Source organism: Condylostylus longicornis, unplaced genomic scaffold (assembly GCF_029603195.1).
Source record: "Condylostylus longicornis isolate FDR11 unplaced genomic scaffold, ASM2960319v2 ptg000013l, whole genome shotgun sequence".
In the NCBI taxonomy this organism is placed as follows: domain Eukaryota; kingdom Metazoa; phylum Arthropoda; class Insecta; order Diptera; family Dolichopodidae; genus Condylostylus; species Condylostylus longicornis.
This window is the reverse complement of record NW_026577982.1, coordinates 12,217,510-12,243,674: the sequence shown is the minus strand read 5'-3', so window position 1 is coordinate 12,243,674 and position 26,165 is coordinate 12,217,510. Positions and strand designations below refer to the sequence as shown.

At 24.2% G+C, this 26,165-nt stretch overlaps 2 protein-coding genes across 3 annotated transcripts in view; one reads left to right on the top strand and one right to left on the bottom strand.

The window, feature by feature from the left end:
• The window catches only part of LOC129605238 (otoferlin-like), a 98,864-nt gene that overhangs the window by 3,576 nt on the left and 69,123 nt on the right, over window positions 1-26,165 (top strand). The window lies entirely within an intron of this gene.
• On the bottom strand, window positions 20,165-25,648 carry LOC129605237 (uncharacterized). Of its 2 annotated transcripts, none has more exons than XM_055514864.1 (4): window positions 25,508-25,648; window positions 21,570-21,772; window positions 21,018-21,505; window positions 20,165-20,961 (listed from the first exon to the last, which is right to left on the bottom strand). In XM_055514864.1, the coding sequence occupies exons 2-4, from the start codon at window positions 21,754-21,756 to the stop codon at window positions 20,404-20,406; spliced, it is 1,233 nt and encodes a 410-aa protein (XP_055370839.1). In that variant the 5' UTR covers window positions 21,757-21,772; window positions 25,508-25,648; the 3' UTR covers window positions 20,165-20,403. The 2 variants fall into 2 exon arrangements, with proteins under 2 accessions (XP_055370839.1, XP_055370840.1); XM_055514865.1 differs by having other exon boundaries at window positions 25,419-25,543.

Here is a 26,165-nt window from a genome sequence, read left to right as displayed (position 1 = left end):
TCTATTATTTTAAAAATAAATTCATAATTAGTAAAATCATCAACAACATTATTTGATTATAGTATGAAGGTTGGGTATGATTGCTAAATTTCTTAAAAGAATTTTTTTTACTAATCTTTTGTTAAGAATTTTTATATTATTTTTATTATTGTTGTTTTTTCAAATAAATTTTGAATTAACTCGTGACGTATGGTATACTCGTAGAGGCTAAAAATATACTGATGGTATTGATGTGTCTTTAGGTATATCAGAAAATGTGAGAAGTCTCATAAATTCATGACCTTCTTCTCTATACTAATTCAATATTGAAAATAAATTTATTTGTTTAGATAAGTATTATAGAAGTGTATTTTGCGAATTATTTTAACAATTTAAGTTTTTTTTTCATTATTTTTATTACATTTTTTTTTACGCTTCTTTTATAATTTAAAAGGATAATTTGTAAGGATAAAAATTGATCAGTTTTTTCCCTCTATTCTTTTGTTTATTGTTATATTTCCAAATACGCACACACAATTTCTAAACTGATTTAGTATTTTTGAAAATAAGTTGCACAGGTGTTTGTGTTCAAGATTTCATTCAAGAAATCCAAATTTATCTCAATATTTCGCAATTAAACATATTAATGCGGGCTCATTCTATACCTATCTCATTTTTTTTTCTCACCGCAAGAATAGTGAATGAGAGAGTGAGCTAAATTCTATAATAATGGATAGTTTTGAAAAAAAATTCAGTACTTTTCTACATTTATGACGCTTTCTTCACAAATTTAATCACTACTCATTCACTTTATTTATAGAAAAGTGAAAAATTTTCACACTTATATTTTAAAATTTTTATGTGTTATTGAGAGTATAACGGCACATTCAATTGAGAGAATAATGACTCTGGGAGAATAATGACTCTGGCTTGAACTGTTTAAGAAAAGAGAGTAAATGAATCTTTTCATAAACGCAATATATTACGATATATGTATATAGCAGTATATTTGTGTTCGTAAACAAATACTGCTAATCTAGTTTAGTCCCAAACGTTCCTAATTTTATGCAATATAACAAAATTAGTGTGAGTACAATTAAATCGTATGAAATATTTTCATTTTAAAGAATAATTAAAAATGTATTGCATATTCATCACGTTATGATACTGCAGTATTAAGTTTCATGCAGTTACTGTTTTGCAGTATTGCGTTTATGAAAATCTTCAGTTTTGATTACATACTTTTAAATTTTAACAAAATTATAATTTGAATTTAAATCCAAATAATTCAAGTAGAAGTTTTCAAAAGTGTTGCCATCCATGAAAATTTTAATTAAAACAAATTTTTTTCTAAAAAAAATATTGTAATGGTACTCCAACAAAAGATCATACAAACATGAATTTCTTATGAAAAATTCATTTATATTCAAAAATTTATTTTTATATTTTAAAAGAATTTTTTTTTACTAAATAATAGTAAGTAATGAGTTTCCAGATGAACTTTTAATGAAAATTCACAAAACAATTTTTATTTTTATATAACTTTCAAAATGTCAATATATTTAAATGACAATGTCAAATGTCACAGGGCCCACTTCTCCCCTCCTAAATAAGCTACTGTGTAAAATAATTTTCAGTTAATAAAGTAAAGAATAGCTTATTACAAGGTAAAAACAAATTTTTTTAACTTATTATCCTTAATGTGGAATCTTTTTGGAGGCGCACAAGGTAACCAAACCAAAATAAATTTTTGAGGTGTATTTGTATATGCAACATTATTTTTTAATTGAACATATATATGTACTCGTATGTACATATAACATTATACTGTTTGAACATATTCCTTAGGTTTGTTGACTGTATATAGGCAACCGTAAGTCGTGACCAAAATTAAAATAATGAAAAATACCTTTATATAATTGATTTAACTTCAAAGTTACTTTTTTTTTTCAAGTTAATCTCGAAAACAAAACAGAAGAACAGAAAAAAGAAAAATACCTTAGGCTAATTTCGAAAATTTTTTTTTTTTTGAATTTACACTTTAGTTTTATTTTTCTTCTTTCAAATTATGTACACGTAAAATATAATTTTTTTTTCCAAGTATACCCACAATATATGTATGTGTGTACCCATATACTTAAATGCATAAAACATACACACAGTGTTTCTAAAATAAATATTAAAGAAGTTGTAAAGAATTTTTAATTACCTTACAATTAAGAGTGTAGCACATTTTTTTAAATAAATTAAAAATTGAGCACATATTATGTGTTTGTATATAGTATCATAGCCTTCTCTTTCCCTTTTTGTTGATTTTCAGAGGATCTAAAATGTGATTGCTTATCTTTGAGGAACCAATCTGGATCCCCGATCTCAATATTCTACTCCTCGTTCAGCCCTGCTACGTTTGCCTGACCTCACGTGACCAGTCGGGCTTCGCCTACAGTAAAACATTCGCAGAGATAGTGACAAAATTTTTCATTGCATGCTCCCCCGCTAGCTGCAAATTTAAAAATTTGTATACAAAATTTGAATTAAAAATGTAACAAACACCCTATATATAAAATTTTTCAATTATACTTGATTTTTTATTAGTTGATTTAAAAGATAACATTGAATTTTTTTTCTATATAAAGACCAAAAACAAATCTGAAACAAAATATTTAAAAGCCCGAATATGCAATTTCGGTATTATTTTTTTAATTGAATTAAAAATTTTTTTTAATATTTTTATAACTTTAAATTAAAAGAATTTTAAGGGATAATAAAAACATTTAAAATAAGTTTTGATTTAATTTCTATAAAGTGTTTTTAAAGTCTATTAAAAACTTTTTTATAATTTTATTCAAAACATTGGAAAAAAAGCAAAATTTTTCGATACTACTCGCTACCACCCTACTATACTCTGCCACCTTGTACTCGTATATTCGTATATATACAAAAACTTAAAAGTAATAATTACAATCAGATAATGCTTTCCATGGAAATTTTCTCATTAACCAATTTCTCAAAGTGATTTTTACCGACTTCATTGTATACAATAAAAGAGGTTATGTGATGGTAAAAAATTTCAATTTCAGAAAACTGAACTTGTTTGCTGGCCGATTTTACATTTTTGTACATACAAAGAGGATTAACCAACTAGTTAATATTTAAATTCGGGTTGTTACGACAATGAATCTATAAATTATTTTGGAAAGATCAGGGTTCGAAAAGCGAAATAGGGACCAATTTTAATTTTTTTTACTGTTCTGGCAATCTTCTGTAACACTTTCGCTAAACTAGACAATACACATTGCAGTCAGATATGGTGCTGACCACATCAGATTTTTTTAAAGTAAAATTCATTTGCTTTGGATTTCATGGATGAAATTTCTAAAGACTAAATTCAATTTTATAAAGAGGAAGAAGAACATTTACTTAAAAATATTTTTGTGTCTTTATTTTAACACAGTGAGAAAATATTTCAGTTTAAAATTGAAATTCATGTACCTTAATATTGTTTATACATATTTATATATTTTATATATATAAATAGGGTGCTTAAAGGTTTCCTATTACAGCAAATCTAAAAATTTAATTCTATTGTTCAATTCTTGTTAAATAAAAATATTTTCAATTGAATTTTTTTCAATTCTCAATTCCTACTTTTGATACCTTTGATTATCATACTTCTTCAGAGTTGGCAAAGCAACAGATAAATCTATTCTGCTTTATTCTATACACTTACACTATTAAATAAAATTGTTTGATTAAGTAACAGGTATATATGCAAGGATTTGTATTGCAATAAAATAATCCTTTTCTTTATAAAATAAATTTGCTTTTGAATAAAATCCCTGCTCTCTAAAGTAAATATTTTGTTATATACAATATTTTTTGTTATACATATATGCATAAATGTTTACTCTGCAGGATGCTCCGATTCTAGTGATCAGTGGGGTGATTTCCTAGAATTTTTTAGGAAAAATATTTTTAATCGTATATATATAGAAGAGGGATACGGAAAATAATTTCAGTTTTCAAACCCAAAATTTCCTGCTTGAGAAGCCATTATTCAAAAACGGTAAGTCTGGCATCTAGCAATAGAACACCACTTTGTTGTATCAATTTTGAAAAAAAAAATTCTTTGAAAAGAACAATGTTCCAGCGTCAACAACTTCGAACACCCTAAATATGATATTTTTCTTAAAAAAACTACAAGAAATTATTCTAGTAGGGGTTTCACGCTAGTACTGAGCCACACTGTATATAGTTTATTATAGAAAGGATTTTAAAACTATTATATTAAAGGACTATTAGTACATAATAAGCTTTAAAATTATAAATTAAAAGTTATTCAATTTACAATCATTGATTGCGGTCTTTATATAAGTAGATTAAGTTACATTTTGTTACAGGCCATCTCTAAAATTATAAAGAATTGCATTATTCTGTACTAAGTTATTGAATTTCAATTTGAAATATCTCTTATACACAAAACTGTTCTCTAAATAAATTGAGTCAAATCCTCAGCATCTTTTCTCTATTTTAAAATCTTCTTAAACTAAATAAAATGAAAACCTCAAAACGAATTATGATCTATGGTTGCGGAATAAATCATTGCCAATGCTTTAACAAATCGTGACCTTATTACGTGAATGTCATCTACATATTATGCACACATACATATATGAGTACGTGCCTACATTCACAATAGTGAAATATGGGAAAACAACGTATAATACATAAAATATTCCTGTCAATTTGAATATATTTTTAATAAATTGTAGGTGTGCTTATATAAAATAATCATGCTGAAAAATATAATTAATGATATGACCATATTAATTTAATTAATTGTAATTTATTCTAAGATTAATTACAAAATATAAAATACAAAAAAAAAACAACAAAAACAAATGTAATTCGATGATTTGTGAACCGTTCAAAAAAGTATAACAGAAATTTTTAACATTTTCTGAATTAGCAATGCTAGAATTTTGATATGGTATAGGTGGATTGGTTTATGTAGGTCTATATAGCAACCTAAACATGCGTAAGGTATTTCGTTTCTTTATCAGTAGAGTTTATAATTGAAAAGGGTACATAAACCAACAAAATTCAGCCCCAATACCTAAGAAAAAAAATAACTGTTTTGTTTGTAAAGGCTATAATGCTTTGTTGTATGATGCTTTACGTACCTCTAAATAAAGATAAAAAAATTTATCAAATTTTTTGTTTTAGTAAAAAAAAAAATTTTTTTTTTCTCAGAAAAATTTTAATATTTTTTTTTTCCTTGCTCCTTTTGTTTCTAAATTCAACTTTTCAATTTGATATTCTGTGTGCTTTTTATTTATGGTTTTGTTTTCTTGTCTTTAATTCTTAAATTTTTTTACCCATCAGCGATTTTCTTGACGACATTTTGCTTCGTTTTCTTGTCATGTTTCTCAGTTTTCATTTTATTTTTTCATTTATTTTTATTTTTTTTTATTTATCCATTTTATTACTTTTTTGTTTTACCTTTCCTTTTCTGTTATTCTTTTTGGTTTTTTTTGCTTACTTATTGAGACTGGGAGTTAGTTGTTTAATAAAATTTTTATTTTATATACAAACTTACATATATTATTACTTATGATAAATGATGCAGAGTAAATGTGTGCAACCATTGTAGGATAATGGGCCAGATTAAGAAGTATAAAGGTTAAGCGAGCCGAAGTGACGAAATCAATCTATTGACAAAAATCTCACTATTATCACAGAGTACTTCCAGTGAAAAGAAAAAATTTTGTGATGTAAGCTCTTCGTTTTAGTAGTTCCTGATTTTTTTTAGTGTTTGCTATTACCTAGACACCATATGAAAACTCGACATGTAAAATTTGATGCCATCACATGAGCTCCCTTATTGTATGAAATGCGCTCAATAAAAATATAGATTAATGTATTAACTTTCGAGGAAAGACCGAGTTTTTGCAAATTAAAAATTTTATCCTTAATTAATTTTGTGTAAATTTACAATCAAAATTAATGGGCCAGATTCAACAATATTTTTAAAAGTATTATCGGACCATAGATTGCAAAAGCCTGTTATACAGAGACAATCGAAATTAATTTTGTTCTAGAGCAAAAAACACAATTCACACTTTAGTTAAAATAAATAAAAATAAAGTCGTTTGCAAATTTGGCATAAAAAAAATAATTTTCTCCTTTTCCAATTTAATCATTTGAGGAAAAGCAGAAAATTAAAGTAACATACCGGAAATATTTTATAAATAAAAATTCATTGATCCAAGACTTTAGTAATTTAACCTTTAATAAATTTGTGAAAGAGTTCATAGTTTGTCATTTGCAATATTTAATATTTACAAGTCTATTCGGTCGCACTTTTGTAAACAACTCTACTCAAAATTAATTCTTTAATTGAAAAGTAGTGTTGTTAAAGGAAAATGTAAAATTATTATGTAAAATAGTTTTCTTTTAAGTAAAAAAAAAAAATTTACATAATTACAATTTTATTAATACTCGTATATCAAAGGAATTTTCTCCAGATAACCTTGTAATATCTTTTTCAAAATTTATCTTTACTTTTATTTTACTCTCTTTTGTGTTTACAAAATTTGAATATGCTTTTATATAATATGGAATTACAAAGAAGAAAAATTTCATTCACCGTACTTTAATCTAGATCAACGTCAATTTGCTTTATAACAAGAGTATAACAACTATAATCATTTTTTTAGTTGACATCTTTCTTATTTTATTTAATTTTCGAAAAATTTCATCATAGTTTTTCAAATATAGTTTTCATACTTTTGTTTACCAAGAGAATACAATTAATATTTCCGAACAATTTGAATTTGATACATAAATTTTTATAATTTTTAAAAATACTCTCTTACATAATTAAAATAATTCAAAATACTCGTAACTAACACATGCTTCAGAGATAAATTGAAATAATTGAAATTGAATTGAAGAGTTGAAATATTAAAAGTGTTGAATTGTCAATTTTTTATATGGAGTGTTCAACACATTATTTAAACAGACAGAGATAAAGTTTGACATTGACACTTTCAAATTTTGTCTCATCTACAGAAAATGAAGAAAAAATTGTTTGCTTAATCTTGTTTTTTTTTTACACAAATTTTTGTTGTTATTTTCAATAAAATTTAAAAATTGTCACCTTATTGCAATATTTCTGATTCGTACTGTTATACAACTTGACTATGAGAAATTAGCTTAAAAACTATTTTATTCACAAAATTATGTACACCAATCAATTTTGACAGAAAATACTTTTGACCACCTACCAAAATTTTTATTCCCACTACGCAGTTTTAGTATAAAAGTTTTCGACCACATAACTATTTTGATATGATAAATTTCTGTTATTTTTATTTTGACATATTTGACAATAATCTAGCATTAAATTAGTTGAGAAACACTGACATAAAACATATTTTTATTAAAATAATATTTGAAAGTTCTAGATAGGATTGGAAAACAATAAAACTTTTCTTTTTAATACATGGCACTGGAGTAGTTTTTTTCTCGATTTGTTGTCTTATATAATACGAATATGCTTAAGAAAAATGAATGATTGCTTAATCCTTGAATTCTTTCCTTATACGTTATATAACAATAATATTTTATCGAACTTGTATATTTCATGAGAAGGCGTAAATATTATTAGAAAATTTATTTGAATTAAATTACTTTTATATTTTTATATGAACAGTAAGAAAAAGACATAAAAAATCTTTAAATTTACTTTTAATATTGATGGTCGTTGTTCTAAAGCAATAAAATAAAAAATATAATGTTATATAAGAATTTGTTTGCACCACACATACATACATACATACCTCTAATACCCTTAAGTCAGCTGTCCTTGTATATATATATGGGAATAATGAATGGGTTAGAATAAAAGTTAAAAATAAAGAAGAAAACTTTTTATACAATAACAAACGGAGTAGATTGATTACTTTGTCAAAAATTTTCATTTCCATTCAAATGTACTTTTGAAAAAAAAAAAAATAGAATTAATGTGGGAGGGAGTTTGGGGGGGGGGGGGGGGGAAGATGGGACGTAACGGGGGCGACCAAGATGTTTAGAAGTAAAGCAAAAAAGTAAATATCCTAAAACAATAAACAAATTCTTTTCATATCTTTATTCACACAGCACATAGCATAGCAGCCACTATGCAGTCATTTTTCTTTTCAAAAAATTTTTCTTTTTTCTTTTGTTTTCTCTGAAATAAATAAACAATTCCTTTCAGAATCCTTTTCACTTTTTTTTTTTTTCTTGCGTTTATTTAACCCAGTATTATAATACAAACATCAAAGAAAATTTATGTGCAAAAAAAAACAAAAAATAAAAACGGCAGAGATAAGGAGAAAACGACGGCTATCTTTCATTAAACACAAAGTATTACACAGTTAGATCCTTTTTTGAAATTATGCTCTAATAAGCTAAATTTAAGCGTTTACATAACATTCAGTTTATTTAAATTCTAAAGTGAATAATTGTTTTAAAAAAAAAAAAAAATTCTTTTTAGAATTCTACTTAATTCATGTAGGACTAATTGTAATAATAAAAAAAAATTTGGTTAAAAGGAAAAGTTCAACTTTTCAATGTAAATTTTGTAAACATCTTTGTGCTGGTCCTATATATGAAATAAAAGCTACTTGTATAGCTTTTATTGTGTATACAATCTTTTGAATATTGTGTAAAGAATTTTTTTAAATAATTATGAATTCGGTATATAGAGGGCGGTTATATTATGAATATTTTTGAAGAAGGCCATTAACATTTAATGTAACTATGTTTTAGTATATATAATTTATTGTAGTTCATGAATGGATTTAGAAAATGGAAAATTTTCTATGAGCATACAACTGTTTATAATGAACAATTGTATGCCCTTTAGAAATGATCAAGAATTGTAAATCTCTTACGTTTACTTGTGCTAGTTCTGTCTTTACGTTTGATTCTTTCGTTAGATTTATAATATTGTGAATGTTAAATGAACTGTGAATTGAAATATATTGAGATGTTTCTAATTTAATCTAAATTTTTTAACTAAGAATAACGTAAATTTGTAATGCTATAGATATAGAATGTATCAATTGTGTTTCATCTGAAAAGTTAACATTAACAATTTTTTTTATAATATGTAGGAAAATACATTGTTTCAATAATCCTTTCCAACCGCAAGGAAATTATTGAGGTACAATTAAAATTAAATTTAAAAATTTTCAAAAAAAAAGTTTGATACACAATGATTTAACTGATCGTTTACTTGAATGCAAATTTAAAGTGAAACAGAAAGAGAGCATTTTTTCGCGACGATTTGTAAAATTTCACATAAAATACACATACATAAACGAAATTACTGTCACGGATTTAACCTACCCTGTTTTATCGCTGACGATCTTTTTTTTTGACATGATTCGTTTCCATGTACGTGTAAATACTCAATAGCTTTTTGAATGTTGCCGTTCCGCTGTTGTTCTGTGTTAAAAACGGAAATTGTTTTCCGTTTTCTTTTTCCCCCTTGGTCCTGTTTTTGCAATTAATGTCATTTCGATTCATTGGCATTACAAATTTAATTTCTGAAAAAATAAATTTAAATGTTTTCCATTAATGTGAACTTTACGTACGTGAAGATGGTACCTTTTGAATTAACCAAATGGGAGGAAAATTCGTTTTTAACCACGCTTATAGTGAAAAATTCTTCAATGTAATTTGAATTATTTTGTGTCTGACACTTGAATACATTTGCGTTATGCACATCTATTCTTTACCATATGCATTACGACTTGTAGATAATTTTTGACCTAACAAATTTTTAGGTCAATTTTTTAATTAGTGTTGTTGTATTCAAAAAAATCGTGATTTTTATACATTAATTGTACAGAATTAGATACTCAGTTCCAGTTTACAATAACTTTAGGAAAAAAAAATGTCCCACCGGCATCACAACCATTGTATAACTTTAACTTTAAAATTACATAAAAATACTTTCGCCATTGAAGAATTTATTGAGTAAGTGTGTAAATTATTATAAGAACTTATGCCCATATGTATAGTATTTGTAGCTATATGTACATGTTTAAAATTTTTATACTACATTATAATTTCTATGTATATGATGAATCTTAAAATATAATAAATTTCACTGTACATCTTTACATATACATCCACATACACATGTATTTGGAGAGCATGGCGTTAAAAATTTTGTTTGAAATTAAATATTAGTATTAGAAAATTAAACAACAACTTATTATAAAAATATTAAAGGTAAAGGTAAAGTTAAATTAGTTTTAGGGAAGGTTTGTTTTTTGAAAAAATAAAAGAAAACTTTTTAAAGACTTGGGGCATAAAGTAAGGAAAATTTTCAATAAAAATAAATTTAAAAATATTTAAAAACATTTTATTTACATTTACTTTATATTTTGTGGTGTGCCCTTCATATTATAAAAAACAATTTTTTTTTGTTGTCTTCTTTACTTTTATGTCTTCTCTTTCTTTTGTATTTAAAATTTTCAATTAATAAAGAGAAATATATATGGAATGTTATAAAGAGAACAATACGTAAATGAGGAAAAATCGTAAAAAAAAATGTAAAAAAAATCAAAAGTTCAACACTTCGACTTCAATTCGCTTGAATATTTCCGAGAGGTTTTTCGAATTATCAACTATACGACCACATTTACACATAAATGAAAAAAAAACTTAAAAAAAAAACCACAATTTTGAGGTTTTGTTGTTTCTCCTGTTACTCTTTATATGTGGTCAAAATACTTCAGAGGTCAGTTTACTTTTTTTTGTATCATTATACTTTTTATCATGTTCTCTATAGAAATTTTTGAAAAATTATTTGACTCCCACTCTGTACGTTGATCCCGCTATCAGTGTGAATAGAATTTCTTTAAAAACAAAATTTGACTCTGTCTTCCTCCTTTCTCAATGTTATGAAAGTACCAATACTTGACAGGCTGAGATCAGGCAAAATTGTTGAATTGCATTTTATTAATATTTCCCCTAAATTTATGCAAAAAAATGATTGCACGTAAATAATTTAAATTAAACTTCTTTTTTTTTGCCTTCCCACTATTGAAGTCCTCAAAACAAATCATTGGTTTGATGGACTCTATATTTTTACAAATTCCAGATAGAACAAATTTTTAAAAAAATTCTACTTTAAATTTGATTGAGATTTTTTAATATTTTAAAAATCAAAATTTCCTTCGTGTAGACGATTTTAAAAAAATTTATTTAATTTCAGTACAGTCATATACAATTCAATTTATGAAGCACAAACCAAGCCATCTGTATAATTCCCTACATTCATCCGTACATTCATTCGTACATACATTCATAAATTAAGAGAAAATTATGAATTTTAAAATTCGTGTTGGAAATATTCTTGGAATTCTTTATTTTTGGTATATTGTTAAATGTGTGTTTGTATATGGCGAATGCTAATGAAGAAACATTATAAAAAAAATTTTTTTTTTTTTATTAAGAACTAAATAAGATTCTGGAAAAGTCAAAAGAAAATTTAATTACAAAAATGGTCACATAAAGTGGTTTTTCAGAAAATTTATTACAGGTTCATGAAACAAAGGTAATACAGAAAAATAAATGAAGAATTTTTTGGGGGAAAAAAAACGAATTTTTGCTATTTTTCGTTTTGCAATTAAATATAAAATGAAAAGAAATTCAAGCATTTTTCATAAAAAAATAAAAGAAACCATTTTCTTTTTCATCTTCTATAGTCAACAACATCAGCAAAAATTTAATTTAATCTTTTAAAAGAGCAGTCATCAGCTTAACTTTAGAGATAATAAAAAAAATATTCAAATACAATTATTAAATGGCAAGAGGCAAATTATTTTTTCCTTTTTTCCAAAATTTATTCTAAGCTCGTGTGTCTATTTCGTTAATCTATGCTTAGATAGAAGTATACCTACTTGTATATAGATATTTCAAGGTACTTTATCTGATTCGAAATATTAAAATTTATGAAATTTTGTATTAATTATGTGAGTTCATAAAAAATTCCAAAAATATGTTTAAAAAAAATTTTATTTTATGGTAATTTTATGCATTTTAATGTTTTCCTAACGTAAAATTTTATATTTTTTTTTATATCGTAAAATTTTGATCGATATAGAGAATTAATTAAAATAGAAAATTATTTTGGTTTTTAACAGCCAATTTAAATTTAGAATATAAATAAAAAATTTAAAATATTGGAGGATCATGATAAGACTCTCTTATAATTCATAATTTTTGAAATTTGAAATATGTTTGTATGTATGTATGTATGTATGTTTTCCTTGGAACTTGCAGATTGTATAATGTATTAATGGTTAATCCCTCCTCACCTAGTCACCGCTTATTCCTGTTGTTATCTTGAAAATTTTTGGATATAGTCTTTCAAAATAACTCTCACCTGCGGATATACTGCAAGAACAACAAATGTATTTTAGTTGCCTCTAACTTAGTCTTCTTTAAGATTAAATTAAGGTATATGCATAAGATTTTTTACAATGGAAAGATGTCTTAAACACTGATCTTATTCGTACAGTTCGTAATAATTTAACAAACTACAAAAGAGTGATTACATTCAATTTGACCACTTAGACCCTACCCTAATTCAATTAATCAATTGCTTGTGTGTCCCTTTTCTTTCTTTGTCAGCGTATTACAAAAGATTATTTTATGTTATTATTAAGTAAGATTATTTTATTAAATCTTAACAATTGCATTTGTAGTTGTGGTTACTATAGGCTTTCACGAAGAGAATCAATTTTGACGTTTCTGTTATAATGCAATATTTGTTAAATTCTCCATACACGAGGCAAATTCTCATTTTTCTTACATTTATCTTAAAAATCCCAAAACTACTGCTGCTCCGATAATTGCTGTACTTTGAAATGTTAGATTTAATTTTTATTTTCTTTTTTTTCAATTCTCTTTAGATGAATCTATAGAAAATCCATAAATAGGTTAAAATTCTTATGTATCTCCAAATTCCCACACAACATTCTTAAAAACCATAAACAATCTCACTATTTTCAATATAAAACAAATTCCACTACCTATTGATTATTTTCTCATGCCGAAACTTTCAATAAAAAAAAGGTATTCTTTAAAAATGATTATTTTAGAAAAAATTTAAAAAAAAAAAAACAGAAGAGGAGCAAAAAAGGATCTTTTTTCTTTTGAGAAAAAGTTTACAGTCAGTAAAAATAAACAAAAAGCATTAAAAAAACCTTTAAAATTTTCAAAATAAAAAAATCAGTTTCAAATTTCATAGCTGATATAAATGGTATAAACAAGTAATATAAAAATTTTTTTTAGATAAATAGAAGCAAAATTGATTGATTACAATATTTTTTGTGGTTTAAGGAATAACTAGACAAAAACACACGCACACACAACATATATAGAAGGCAAAACCTTTTTATTATATAATTTTTAAACAAATTTCAAACAATTTGCGGTTCAATTTATAAATGGTAACTTTGGAAAATGGTAATATTCTTGTTCTTTTCTTCTTATTTGTCATAGGGTTATTCTTTAATATAGTTTAAAACTCATTCAATTCTCTTTTATTTTTCCATATCAATTTCATGGCAACTATACACAAACACAAAAAAATGCGAATTCTCTTTTGATTCCTTCAAAAAATAAAGGAAAAAATTTCCATTTTTTTTTTTCAGTTCTAATACAATCAATGGAATTTTCTTTTAATATTATTGTATATTTACGATATACAATTACATAATATTATTATATACGAAACGAATTATTATTAAGCAGACTCTATATTATACATTATTCAACATATACACATAAATATATGTACATAATAATGAAATCGAACCTTAAGGATGTGATCCTTGTTACAAATTTTATTTTAATAACATTGAAATAAATAAATGTGTACATATGTATATGTGTTTGATTGAATATTAGTAAAGTTGATATGAAAGCATTTTTGCAGTTCAGTTACTATACTTGTAGTTAAAGAAATTTTTAAAGGGTCATGGAAAAGAACAAGAAAAAATGGAAATGATGAATTTATTATTATTGTTGATCTTTCTGAAGAAAGAAAAAAATATAAAAATATGAAGAATTCACAACGGTTAATTTTCCCATTAAGAAATTGAATTGAATTTTTTTTTCTCTTTATTTTTTTTTTTATATACGGATGGTTTTTTTTTTTGTGGTTTTTTCGTCACATGGGAAAAAATTTTGTGCGAGTAGCGGGAAACTTAATTGAATGACAATTACATTTTGAATAAAATAAAATTTTTCCTTGGAAAACAATTCAAATAAATTATTTACGTATAAAATAAATAAAGAAAAAAAAATATTTAATTTTTAAAGTGCATTTTTTATTTTTCTAAAAAAAAAAAATTAATTTAAATTTCAAATTAGAATTTTTAAATTTATTGAAAAATCGAAAAAAATTCTAGGACTATAAAGGTTTTCGTTTCAAACATGTCATTCATACATGTGTCTAATCCTTTCATACATGCCTAAATTTTATTATTTTCTTTGTTCGAGAAAAATTGCGCTATATTTGTGATCATCAACAAAATGTTGCTGATGTTATTTGCTCATATCAACATGACTAAATTTTCGTAATATGGCAAAATTTGTATGAGTAACAAAGTTAAATCATATGAGCTGTTTTGATTTCATGCAATGTTTTTGCAGTATTGCGTTTCGTAATTATGGTTTTGCGTTTATGGGGTATATATATTAATCTATAGTATATTGAATAATTTTTTGACACTTCGAGCAAGTGCCACTATCGCAGTGACGTATTAACATACATTAATATGGTACACGGTGGTTTTAGTTTGCCACGTTAATTCACTTTTTTTTTGGATAATGTGTTAAGAGAGTTAGTTGTAGTTTCGTACTCTAGGAATCTATTTAAATTATTGAAATCCTTGTTTTTAAATTACATATTTCTATTTAAAATATTTTTTCCACATAAACTATTAGCTCGATGTTTTAGTAGTGCGCCCAAGGCTGTGTAAAGCAATAAGCAGATTTATTTCAGTCAAATTGGGAATTAATATTAATGTTCTTCAAGTAAATATTAAAATTCAAGTAATTTTCTTTAAAATATGTGAAGATCTTTAAATGTCTGTTCTTTTGTTTAAACAAAATACGACTAGTACTATATAGGATCACACACAGATTGCTAATTTGTTGTATCCTTTGTATTTCAAACAAAAAATTTTATTTTAACATTTCTACAACTTTTTAAAATTAATCTACAATTTTATTAAGTTTCTGGCAAAAAAGGAACGCTTTCTTCCGAAAAAGTTACTTGTAAATTAAAAGCAATCAAATTATTTTATTAAATAAAAGATCCTTTAACAAATCTTTTAGACGTTTACTAATTTTGTTTACAAAATCACTCTTTCGCTCAAGAAAAAAAAAAATTCTTTGATTGAAAATTGAATTGGATTTTTTTTTTTGGAAAAATTAATTTATTGGAAAGTCAATCTTTTTTTATAATTTTGTAAAATAAAGTTATGCACGGTTTTTTAAGAAAGTAAAATTACCGAGCGTTAAATAGGCAACTAAATTGTGCCTATTGAGAAGTTTCCAATGAAAATATTGAATAAAAAAACCTTAAAGTTTATACTTTAAGTTAAAAAAGGCAATTCCACACTACCATTTGAAAATTTCAGACAAATAAGTTACAATTTATTTTGCTAAATTAATGTGAAATAAATTTCAAAAACATTACAAATTTTTTAAACGAGCAATAAGATTATTATACATAGCGTATAACACAATATCTTTACACATACAAATTAATATAATGTACATCCAGATGATACAGACGATTCACACACATATGTACGTCTAAATTATGTTAAGGTAAATATTAATGAGCCTTCATACATTATGTGAGGATCATTGTGAAGTCATGCATTTGTCTGTTTGTTCCCATAAAATTTTAACATTAACCGGGTTAAAAAAATTCAACCCATATGAGTTTGAATAAAAAAATTTAAAATATAATAAAATATGTGTAGTTGTTAAATCCATGGTTTGTAAAATATCACATTTCCTTTTAATAATTTAAGTTTAAAGCTGGTATTTTCTATAGCTTCAGTTTTAAGTGACGGAATAACGATATCGCATACGTATAAAATTACTTCGAAATTTTGCGAATACCCAAATCATAATAAATGGTCCGTTTCGACAGCTTCAAATTTTTTTTTAAATTTTTGGTAACTGAAGAAGTAGTTTTTAACATTTCTTCCTTAACAGACCTTAAAAACCATATCTTGGAGTGGAGAGAAATTTTTTTTCTTTTTCTAAATAGAAATTATAGATTGTTTCTCTACTTGTATATCTTAAACGATGTAGAAGTTTAATGGCAAACAGACAAGCAGAGAAAAATTATTATCCACATTTTTCGCACAAATTTTTGAAAAATATGCTTAAAAATGAAGAAAAATATGAGTCCAACGAAATAAACAGATTTTTCTTATTTTCCATATATGAGATTTAAAGTAAAAGTCATTATAAATTCTTTTAAAAGAAAATTAAAGCAAAAAAAATTATTTATTTTTTTTGTGACTTTGTCAAAAATTTTGTTCTTGGAGATGGAGAGCGTATATCTTCTCACTTACTACATTTTTTTTTTCACCTATATACATACATGAATAAAGAAGAATTTTATGTGACGGCAACATCCATAAAATGTTGGGTAAAAATATTGTGCACTCGATTCGAACATGGATTTACATACATATGTGTGTTAGTGTGAATATTATTATTAAACTTTTGCAAGAGACGTGCATTTAATATTCCCGTGACTTCAATAATGCGCTTTCGACGTAAACTTTACAAAGTACCACATTCCAAAAAGTTTAGTAAAAGCTCTTGTACACTTTTCCAAAATGCGTTCTCTACGTAGTGGATACGTAAAATAAACGTAAATCGGGTATCGAAAAAATCGTGCACGCTTTTCTTATACATGTCATATAAACGTTGCCAGAAATAACCAATTAAATAAACCAGCATATATTTTCAGCAATAGAGTGCTAGTTATTGAGTTTTTTTTTCTAAAATGCAGCATAAAAGTGCCATGTTTTTAATTTTTAACGTTTGTTAAAAATTAACATTTGCAAAATCAAAAAAATGTATCAAAAGCCTTAGCAGTTTTTTTTACAATTTAAAGGTATTGCAAGCTCTGAGACGGTACTACAACCGTATTAATACCGTACTTAAACTTTTTATAAGGCATTATTGAAGTCACGGTTCGTTTATAGTAAAAAGCTGGCAACATAGAAGTCGCAATAAAATAATCAATCAAAAGCAAATTTCAGGTTTCACAACTTCGATTATTGTAAAATTAAATGACGTTAAAAGACTTGTGATAGGCTTTGCAATAAAATCTAAAAAAAGCAGGTGTTTAGTTTCATCTTCTTTATTATTTAAAAACAATTACCCTAAAATGTTCTCTACTTTCAACAGATGTCAGGAGATGCAAACAAATTTATCAATCATATTTATTGCATAACTTATAGGCAGTCGAATAACACAAAATAATGGTGTTGTAAAGTTATCCATTGTTGAATAGTACATATTTTATTTCATTCTTTGTGTTTGGTTCTTTTTGGAAGATTATACCTTCATACAGTCATTCAACGGAACCAAATAAATTTATTTAACTGGGATTATTATAAGAGCTGTGGTTTTAAAATTGTTATGTTCTCCTTTCTCTGCAATCCTACAGAAATAAATATCAGAAATTTTCTATTTGGTTTATTTGATGATTAAATATTCTACACAAATTTTTAAATATTAGCAAAATATCATTTACATTTCGAAGAAAATAAATTTCAAATCATGGTCGCGTAAATTTGATATCTTTTCTTTAAGCAATATAATGAAAATAGCATTACTTTTGGTTACATCTCATCATAGATCTACTTTTCTACTACATTCAAAGAATTTCAAAAATTTCAAATTTTTAAAGAATTTATTAAAAGTGTTATTCACGTTATATTTTCGTCCTTAAGAAGTCATTACCAAAAGCTATGAATTTCATAAGGGATATGGTGGTGCTATTTTGTACGTGAATTGAAATTTTTTTGTGTAATAAAATGTAACAATAGAAAAAAGAAAAAAATTGATATTTTCAATTATAAGGTTATTCTTGCTTCTATAAAATGCCACCTATAGCATTAAAATGTTGATCCTGAGGATATACTGGTATATTATGTGTAGTTGTATGTGTTGTATGAGAAGATATCGTGTGTATATTTTGCTTTGAAATAAATTATAATTTTGTAATAAAATATATAGAGAATAAAATAAAATCACGTCTAGTAAAAAAAAAAATGTTGATGACAGATAATAATGAAAATAATCAATAAAAAAGGTTTTGGGTTTTAGGAATTTTTATATGAACTTTAACTTATTCCATAAAATTATTAAAATATTTCCATGCTCTGTACGAGTATATGAGAACTGAAAAATAATTGTTGTTTATTGAAAAAAATTTTTAATTTCAAATTAGTTTGGTGCCATTCCATGACCTGAATCAGAATTTTATAGAATAGAAAGTAATTGCAAAAAAACTTGCTACATTGAAATGCAATAATAATATTTTCAGAGCTATTCCATTTATTTAGTTCTCACTAATCTACTTCATAATACTTAAAACCCCGGAATTGTTAATCAATATTTCATTTATTTAAAATTATTTCTCAATCTTAAACTAAGAATTTTAACCTTGTTACTTACTTAATTCTAACCTTGTGCAGTTTCTTAATAAATTTTTTCAAATATCAGTTTAACGTTCTTTACATGCTTAACTAATTAGATAAATCCCGATTTAACCAAACTTGTAGGTTATCACATTTTTGGTCCAAAATATTTTTTCTGCAAAGAAACGATTTCTTTTTGCATATTGTTCTCTTAACATCGGATTAACAAGCTGCAAAAATTGCATACTGATAGGATGACGACAAAATAAAAGAGATCGTTTATAATAATTAATTATATTCAGCGAAAAAAATGTAATTTACCGTTATTTATTAATATTTTTCGTTAATTTTGAGAGGCTATAACTTAGGAGTAGAAGATGGTAGGCACAAATTATTTTCAAAAGAAACAGGTTTCTTTGTGTAATCTATTTGTTTTGCAAAAATTTAAGATTTCTAGTTTTTAAATAGAAATTATTACTTTCCTCAAAATGGTGTTATAGAAATGTGCTTAAAAGTAATTTTTTAATTTAAATTTTCAATATTTTCAAAACAAAAACCAATCTGCATTTTATTATTCATTATTAATAACCCTGAACTTATTTTCAATAGAATAATTAACTCACAAATCAACTACAATTAAATTTGGGTAAGAGAATTTATTTGGTATTAATTTTCCATTTTAAAATTTTAATTTTATTTTGCTATTACCATCACGTAATTGCATAGTTGAATAAAAAATTTTCTTATAATATAAAAAAATGTTTTATAATGAGTTTGAAAACAATTTCTTTATTTTTATCCATAAAATAACTATTCCGGTATGAGACAAACACTTATCAGTTTATTTTTAATGGCACTTCTATAATAATAAATTTCCTTGAGAAAACGGAAAGTAAATAAAATTTAACCTTAGAGTAATTTAAAATCACACTTACATAATATTCTAATAAATATTGTGCTACATTTATTTACTTATATACAGTAAATAGTTTCTGATGTTACAAGACTTAAAGTATTTTTGAAATTGTCAAAGACCGAAAGAACTTGCAATATCTTTTATTAAATATTTTGCCATTAATAAACAAAAACTAATATTCGTCTTGTTTGTCCCAACTCAAATTTCAGGGTTAATAGAGTATATATTTATTATGTGCTATTATAAGAATTGATTGATAATTTTATAAAAGTCATTTATACAAAAAAAAAAAACTAAATTAGTTAAAGGGAAATAAAAAACATTCACACAAATAAAAAATGGGGCTGTGTTTACATTAATAAATAATGATAGATAATTACAATAAGGATATTTTTTATGCCCTTGAAAAATTAACTTTTAAAATGTCTTACAAACTTTTTTAACAAAGTTTTTTTTCCTTAAATCTACTACAATATAGAAAAAAGGAAAAATACTTTAACAAAACGTGCTGATTTTATTGATTAATGACATTTTTATTAGAAATTATTTAAAAAGTTTTAAAATCAAAAAATTGAAAAAATAAAAATTTATGTGAATTCTATATTCATAATTATTACAATAATTTGAATTTAATTAATTCACAATTAAAAAATTCATTACCATAAATAAAATTTGGCATAATCTCTTATATTTTTACATCGTGATATGAAAAAGAAATAGCGGTAAGAAGAAAATGTTCGAACATTTTCATTTTTAATCCATTATTCCTTTATTATCCAGCCATGGTAATAATTCTTCCAAAGCGTCTAAATAACGGGGATTCGAAAATGACATGATTTTAAATTTCATTCCAGCGTCACCGGTGTCCATAAAATTATCCATTGTAGCTAATTCTGTTGGATCAACTAAAATGATGGGTAGTAATCCTTGAACGGTTGAAAATGCCCATAATGAATTTTTTAATAATTGTATTTGTAAATCTAAAAGTTTCGGTAATTCTTTTGTATACTGTAGTAATTTTAAATTTTCTATTAATTTATCATGATAAAATTTAACAAAATATTCAAATTTATCAATTTTAATACTTTTTTCACAAGATGATAACAAAAAATACCATAAATCTTGTGAAGGACTACCATATTTTGCTGCTGCATAATCAACAAAATATGTTTCTGTAATATTATCATTATCATCATATTGAAACATAATATTATTACACCATAAATCTCCATGATTTAAAACATTAAATTCATTTTCATTAACTTTCATAGCATCCAAAAATTTATCAAAACCATAATCTAACATTTTTAGCTAAAAGTAAATTCCAATTTAAAAATATAAATTTAAAATTTAAAAATATAAATTACCATTTTATGTATATACGGTTGCACATTTTCATTTTGTTTTAAACAATCAATATAAATGTTCATTAGAGATTTTTGCATTTCTAACATTGGTTTCATTATTTCTTCTTTAAATATTCCTTCTATATAAGTGGCTGCATAACCATCTCTTTCGTATACAATAACAGATGCTGCATGATATTCTGCAAGTTTTTCTAAAGTTCTTTTAACTTGATCAATATTTAAACCGATTTGTCGTTTAGCATTTACAAATTTCTTTGGTTTTAAATCTTCCATTAGGAAAGCTTCTTCACCGGGTGCTACAAAAACACATTTTGGAGAGAAACGTACAGTTTTTCCAGCCTCTTTATATAGTTCTTCAAATTTCGGTATAATTTTTGTATAAATTTCTATTTCTCTTGGAAATATATTCATTGCTTTAAGCATTTGACCACCAAATTCAGAATTTGGCATAGCTTTATAAATGTATGAAACAGTAGTTTCGGTCTTATCTATAACATGCATATTATTTCAAATAAAATTAAAATATTAAATTTTTAATGTAATTTTATTTACCTTCAAGTTCAACATCAACTTGAATACGATGCAAATCTGAAGCATAATTTTCACCAGCACCAGAAGTTAAAACTTCTTCGATTTTTTTAACTTTTGCATTTTTTCCAAACTCCTTTTCAATAACCTCAGTAATGTACTCTTCTTTAACTGATTTTAATGTTTCAGTTTCATTTTTATCATTAGCCATTTTTTTCGATTTTTTACTGCGAAAAAATATAGAACAGAGTTTCGGAAAACAAGTCATGTATGAACTAAATCATTCAAATTTTATTTTAAAAATAATTTTATTTTTCAATATTAAAACTAAGAAACTATTAAAAATTTATGTTTATCTAATCTTTAAATTATTAAAGTAAAGTGTGTGTGTACAATAAATAATTGTGATAATAGAAAAAAATTTAAATTGTACTTATAAAATATAAGGTACACGTTACGTTTATTGACGGAGATAAATTTTATTACAAAATAATTATGATTTGAAAGATTTGATAGCACATATTTTTAAGTACATATCTACTTATTTTACGATTTTCGAATTATATTTATGTAATGAGCTAATAATGAGTACAATCTTGATATAGTTACATAAATTAAATTCACAATAGTAAACAAATTATTACAATATGAATGTCTTCACTTATGTCATACATATTGTGGTTTATTGCAACTATATAGCTACAAAACTGCAATGATTGTCTTAAAAATTACAAAATAAGTGTTTAAAAGTGTTGTTTAATTATTTTAAATTGAAATGAAACAAAGTAATTGTTGAAAATGTAATTGTGTTTTGAAAACAAAATATGCTTGTATAAAACAAATGGATTCGAAAGTGGGACATTTTCCTGAAACACAACTTTTAGCTGTATGAAGATTTTGTAATATGTATTACAGTCTGAAAAACTGTTAAAAATAAACTACTACGCTTATACAAGCTGTATAACATAGAATAAAAGAAAATGAGAAAATAATTTTGTTATACATTTTTGGAATTTAAAAGCATTTTCTAGTTTTGACATAATAAATTGTGAAAAAAGTACATTTTTCAATTTTAAAGAGGCTAGAATTTTGAAATTGAAACAAAAATTTTCTTCCAGAACAACAAGTTTTTTATTAAAATCAATTTGTGCGTTGGATATATCCTTCCTATAATAAAAAGTATACGAACGGACGATTAATTTATTTTCCCCAATTATTCATAGAATACACACTCCCTATTTTAAAATCTATGAAATTAATCAAGTATACGGACAGACAGTCAAATTATTTTGTTAAAATGACTAATTTTTTTTACAAAAATTAAAAAAAAACTATTTATATTTTATTTGTAGTTGTTTCCAGAAAAATTTTTCAGAAAGCCAATGCATAATATACCTAAACATAAAACTATTTACAATATAAGTAATCAAACAAAAGTATCAATTATATATTTTAGTAATCTGATATTATTCAATTGTGACGACATACAAATAAAATTTTAAATTCATGAGATCATTCGTTTGATTATGAATTAGTATAACAATAAAATAAACTATACATTTTAATTTAAGAATTCAAAAATTATTTTAAAACTTTTTATATTTCATTTACATGGCAAAAAAAAGTCATAACTTATTTATTACATATGATTAAAATGCGAAACAAGTCTTCCATCCAGAACATGACAAATACAAAATTTTCTTTAATTATAATACTAGTACATACATGCATACTCGTTTGTGTAGCAATGTTAATATTAAGTTCATATGAAATTGAAATTATGTAATTGAAAATTTACCGAAATTTTGGTAATACCATTAAAAAAAAATGATTTCTTATTAAAAATAAAATTATAACTTTGTCACATTTAATTCGGTTGCCATATTGATGCTGATTTTTATGGTATTTAATAAGAAATCCAAAATAAAAATTTAAATATTTTAACTGCTTTTAATTCAGCACTGTTATGTACATTAAAAGTTCTGCCTACGTAAAACTTTTTAATTTCAAAATTATTATTGAATTCATAGGTAAATTTTTATAATAAACAATTTAGCAATATGTACATATATATGTACATATGTAACTATTAATAGTTATCATCATAATTATTGTGTAATAAAATTAATTCTTATTATTTTATTGTAATTTTATTGAAATAATGATAAAATTATGATGAATAAACTTTTAAACAATCAATAATTGAAATCAATTATTATATTTTTACTTATTTTTTATTGTAATATTAAAGTAATTCCTAAAATTGTGATTCTCTCTGAAAAAATTAAATGTTTGAACAGTACATGGGCAACCACTTGAACTGTATGTATTTTATGCATAATAGTTTCTATGCATAAAATCTATGGGGTCTATTAATCGTAGTTTAATTTATTTGTATCAGAGTTGAAGTATGAAAATTTAATAAAATAACGTTAACCATTACCCTCGATTGTATAATGAGTTTGATGTCAGTAAAATGCCAAGTCTGGGTAATAATGTCATTTTGAATACAAATATCGATTTATGTTTAGGAATAATTAATATGCATTAAATCTCATTTAACTATTAACTTCTTGATATATATATAACTGTAATACTGGAAATATACAAACGAACAAACTGACATATTGAAAATTAATTTTGAAATAATTCAGTTGAAATAGTCAAAAATTTTCAAATAATCAATGTTTTACCGTTGAAAGCTCTTTTTGTATATTGTATAACTCTACATAACCAGTATCAATGTAGTAGATTTTGCATTGTAAAACTACACCACAATAATAACTTTCATTGAAAATAATTTTTATAAAAATTACAATTATTTTTTAAGCAATTCATACACTGATAATTTCAGTACACGTATAACATTTTGAAATTAATATAGCAAATATTAATTTACATATTATACCAATAGGTAGGTAGAGTTTTGATTAAATCAGTAATGGACATAAAATTCTAAGAACAAATTTATTCATAAATTTATTTGCGTGTGTAAAAATTACAATGTAAATTTTGTAATAAATTTTTTTCTTATATGAATTTTCTCGCCAAATTGTAATTATTATCTTATTCATTCATACATACATATATGAAATTCTAATGAAATATAACATATAATTTAAAGAATAAATATTTATTGTAAAATTCTATTATACATTTACATAAAAATTATTTAAAAGTCGTTTAAATTTCTTCATTATGTGTTTAATTTATCAATTAATAAAGTTTAGATTATTGTAAAAGCTTCTTAATTATCTATTATTTCTTTTTATTATTATTATTTTTCTTTTTCAATAGAAAATTAGTCATTTGCGTCTAATTTTTTTGGAATTTTAGTGTTTTCTAAAATTACATAAGTATTTCAAAATTTATTCATAAAATGAACAAATTGTTTCATTAAATCTTAATTGCGAATTTATTCATGCTATTATCATTATAATTTCAACAACACTTAAAATTATATAATTAATTTTTTTTTTAATTTTTGCTTTACAACAATTGCTTCAACTATTTACAATAGATAAACTTTTCTTTCTTTATTTAACAAAAAAATAAAAAAAAAATTGCAAAGAAAAAATATAAAAAAATTATTACAATCTTTCGCGCTTTATTTATACATAAAATGTTTATTGAAAAAACAATTTTACAACATAATAAAATTTTACAAATAACAAAAAAAAAATATATTGACACACTTAAAAGTAATTTCAGTAAACAGAAAACTCCTTGAAATAAAATTCAAAACAAACAAAAGAAAATAAAACAAAAAAGCAGGTAACAATAAATTTGTTTTAAAAATTCTTATAATATTTCACTATATATTTGATATATATGGCAACACTTTTTAATAAAAATAAAAATATTACAACGTACAACAAAAAACAACAAAAAAAAAACGTGAGATCAATAAATTTTATAAAATTTTATTACTGAAAAAAAAAATTATTAAAAAACACTCTTACAATTTTACAAAACACCCGTAAACTTGATGTGACGACTGCCGAACAAAACTACTAATAATCTCAATATTGAAACTTATAAACAAAAAAAAGTTTATTTATCTCTCATTCTCCTACACATTCCGCGATCAATCAAATTAAAATGATTACGTATGAATTTTTACACTTTTTATGAGAATATTTTTTTGAGTAGAAATAGAGTAATAGACAACCCTATATACACACATTCATAATGACAACCCTATATACACACGTTCATAATGTACTTACATAAAATTTTGCTTTTTATCTCATGCGATAATGACAAACTATTATAAATGCAAAGCTTTTGTTTAAAGTTTTGCTTACAAACATGTTCACATATATGTTGTCCATATGTATATGCATATATAAAATAAATATATGATAAATTTAATAAAGAGTAAATCATTTTATGATTGGATTAGGCAAACGTCGGTAGAGATGTGACAAGTATAAACGGACATTTTTCTATTTAAATTATTTTTAGTTATAAAATTTAATAAAAAAATTTTTGAATGAAATTATATTATAAGTTTTTATTAAAATTAATAATATGAAAACCTTCATCATAAAAAGATAATGGATATGGTAAATTATTGTGTAATGTTGCACGCTGACTATAGGAATATGATTTGCACAT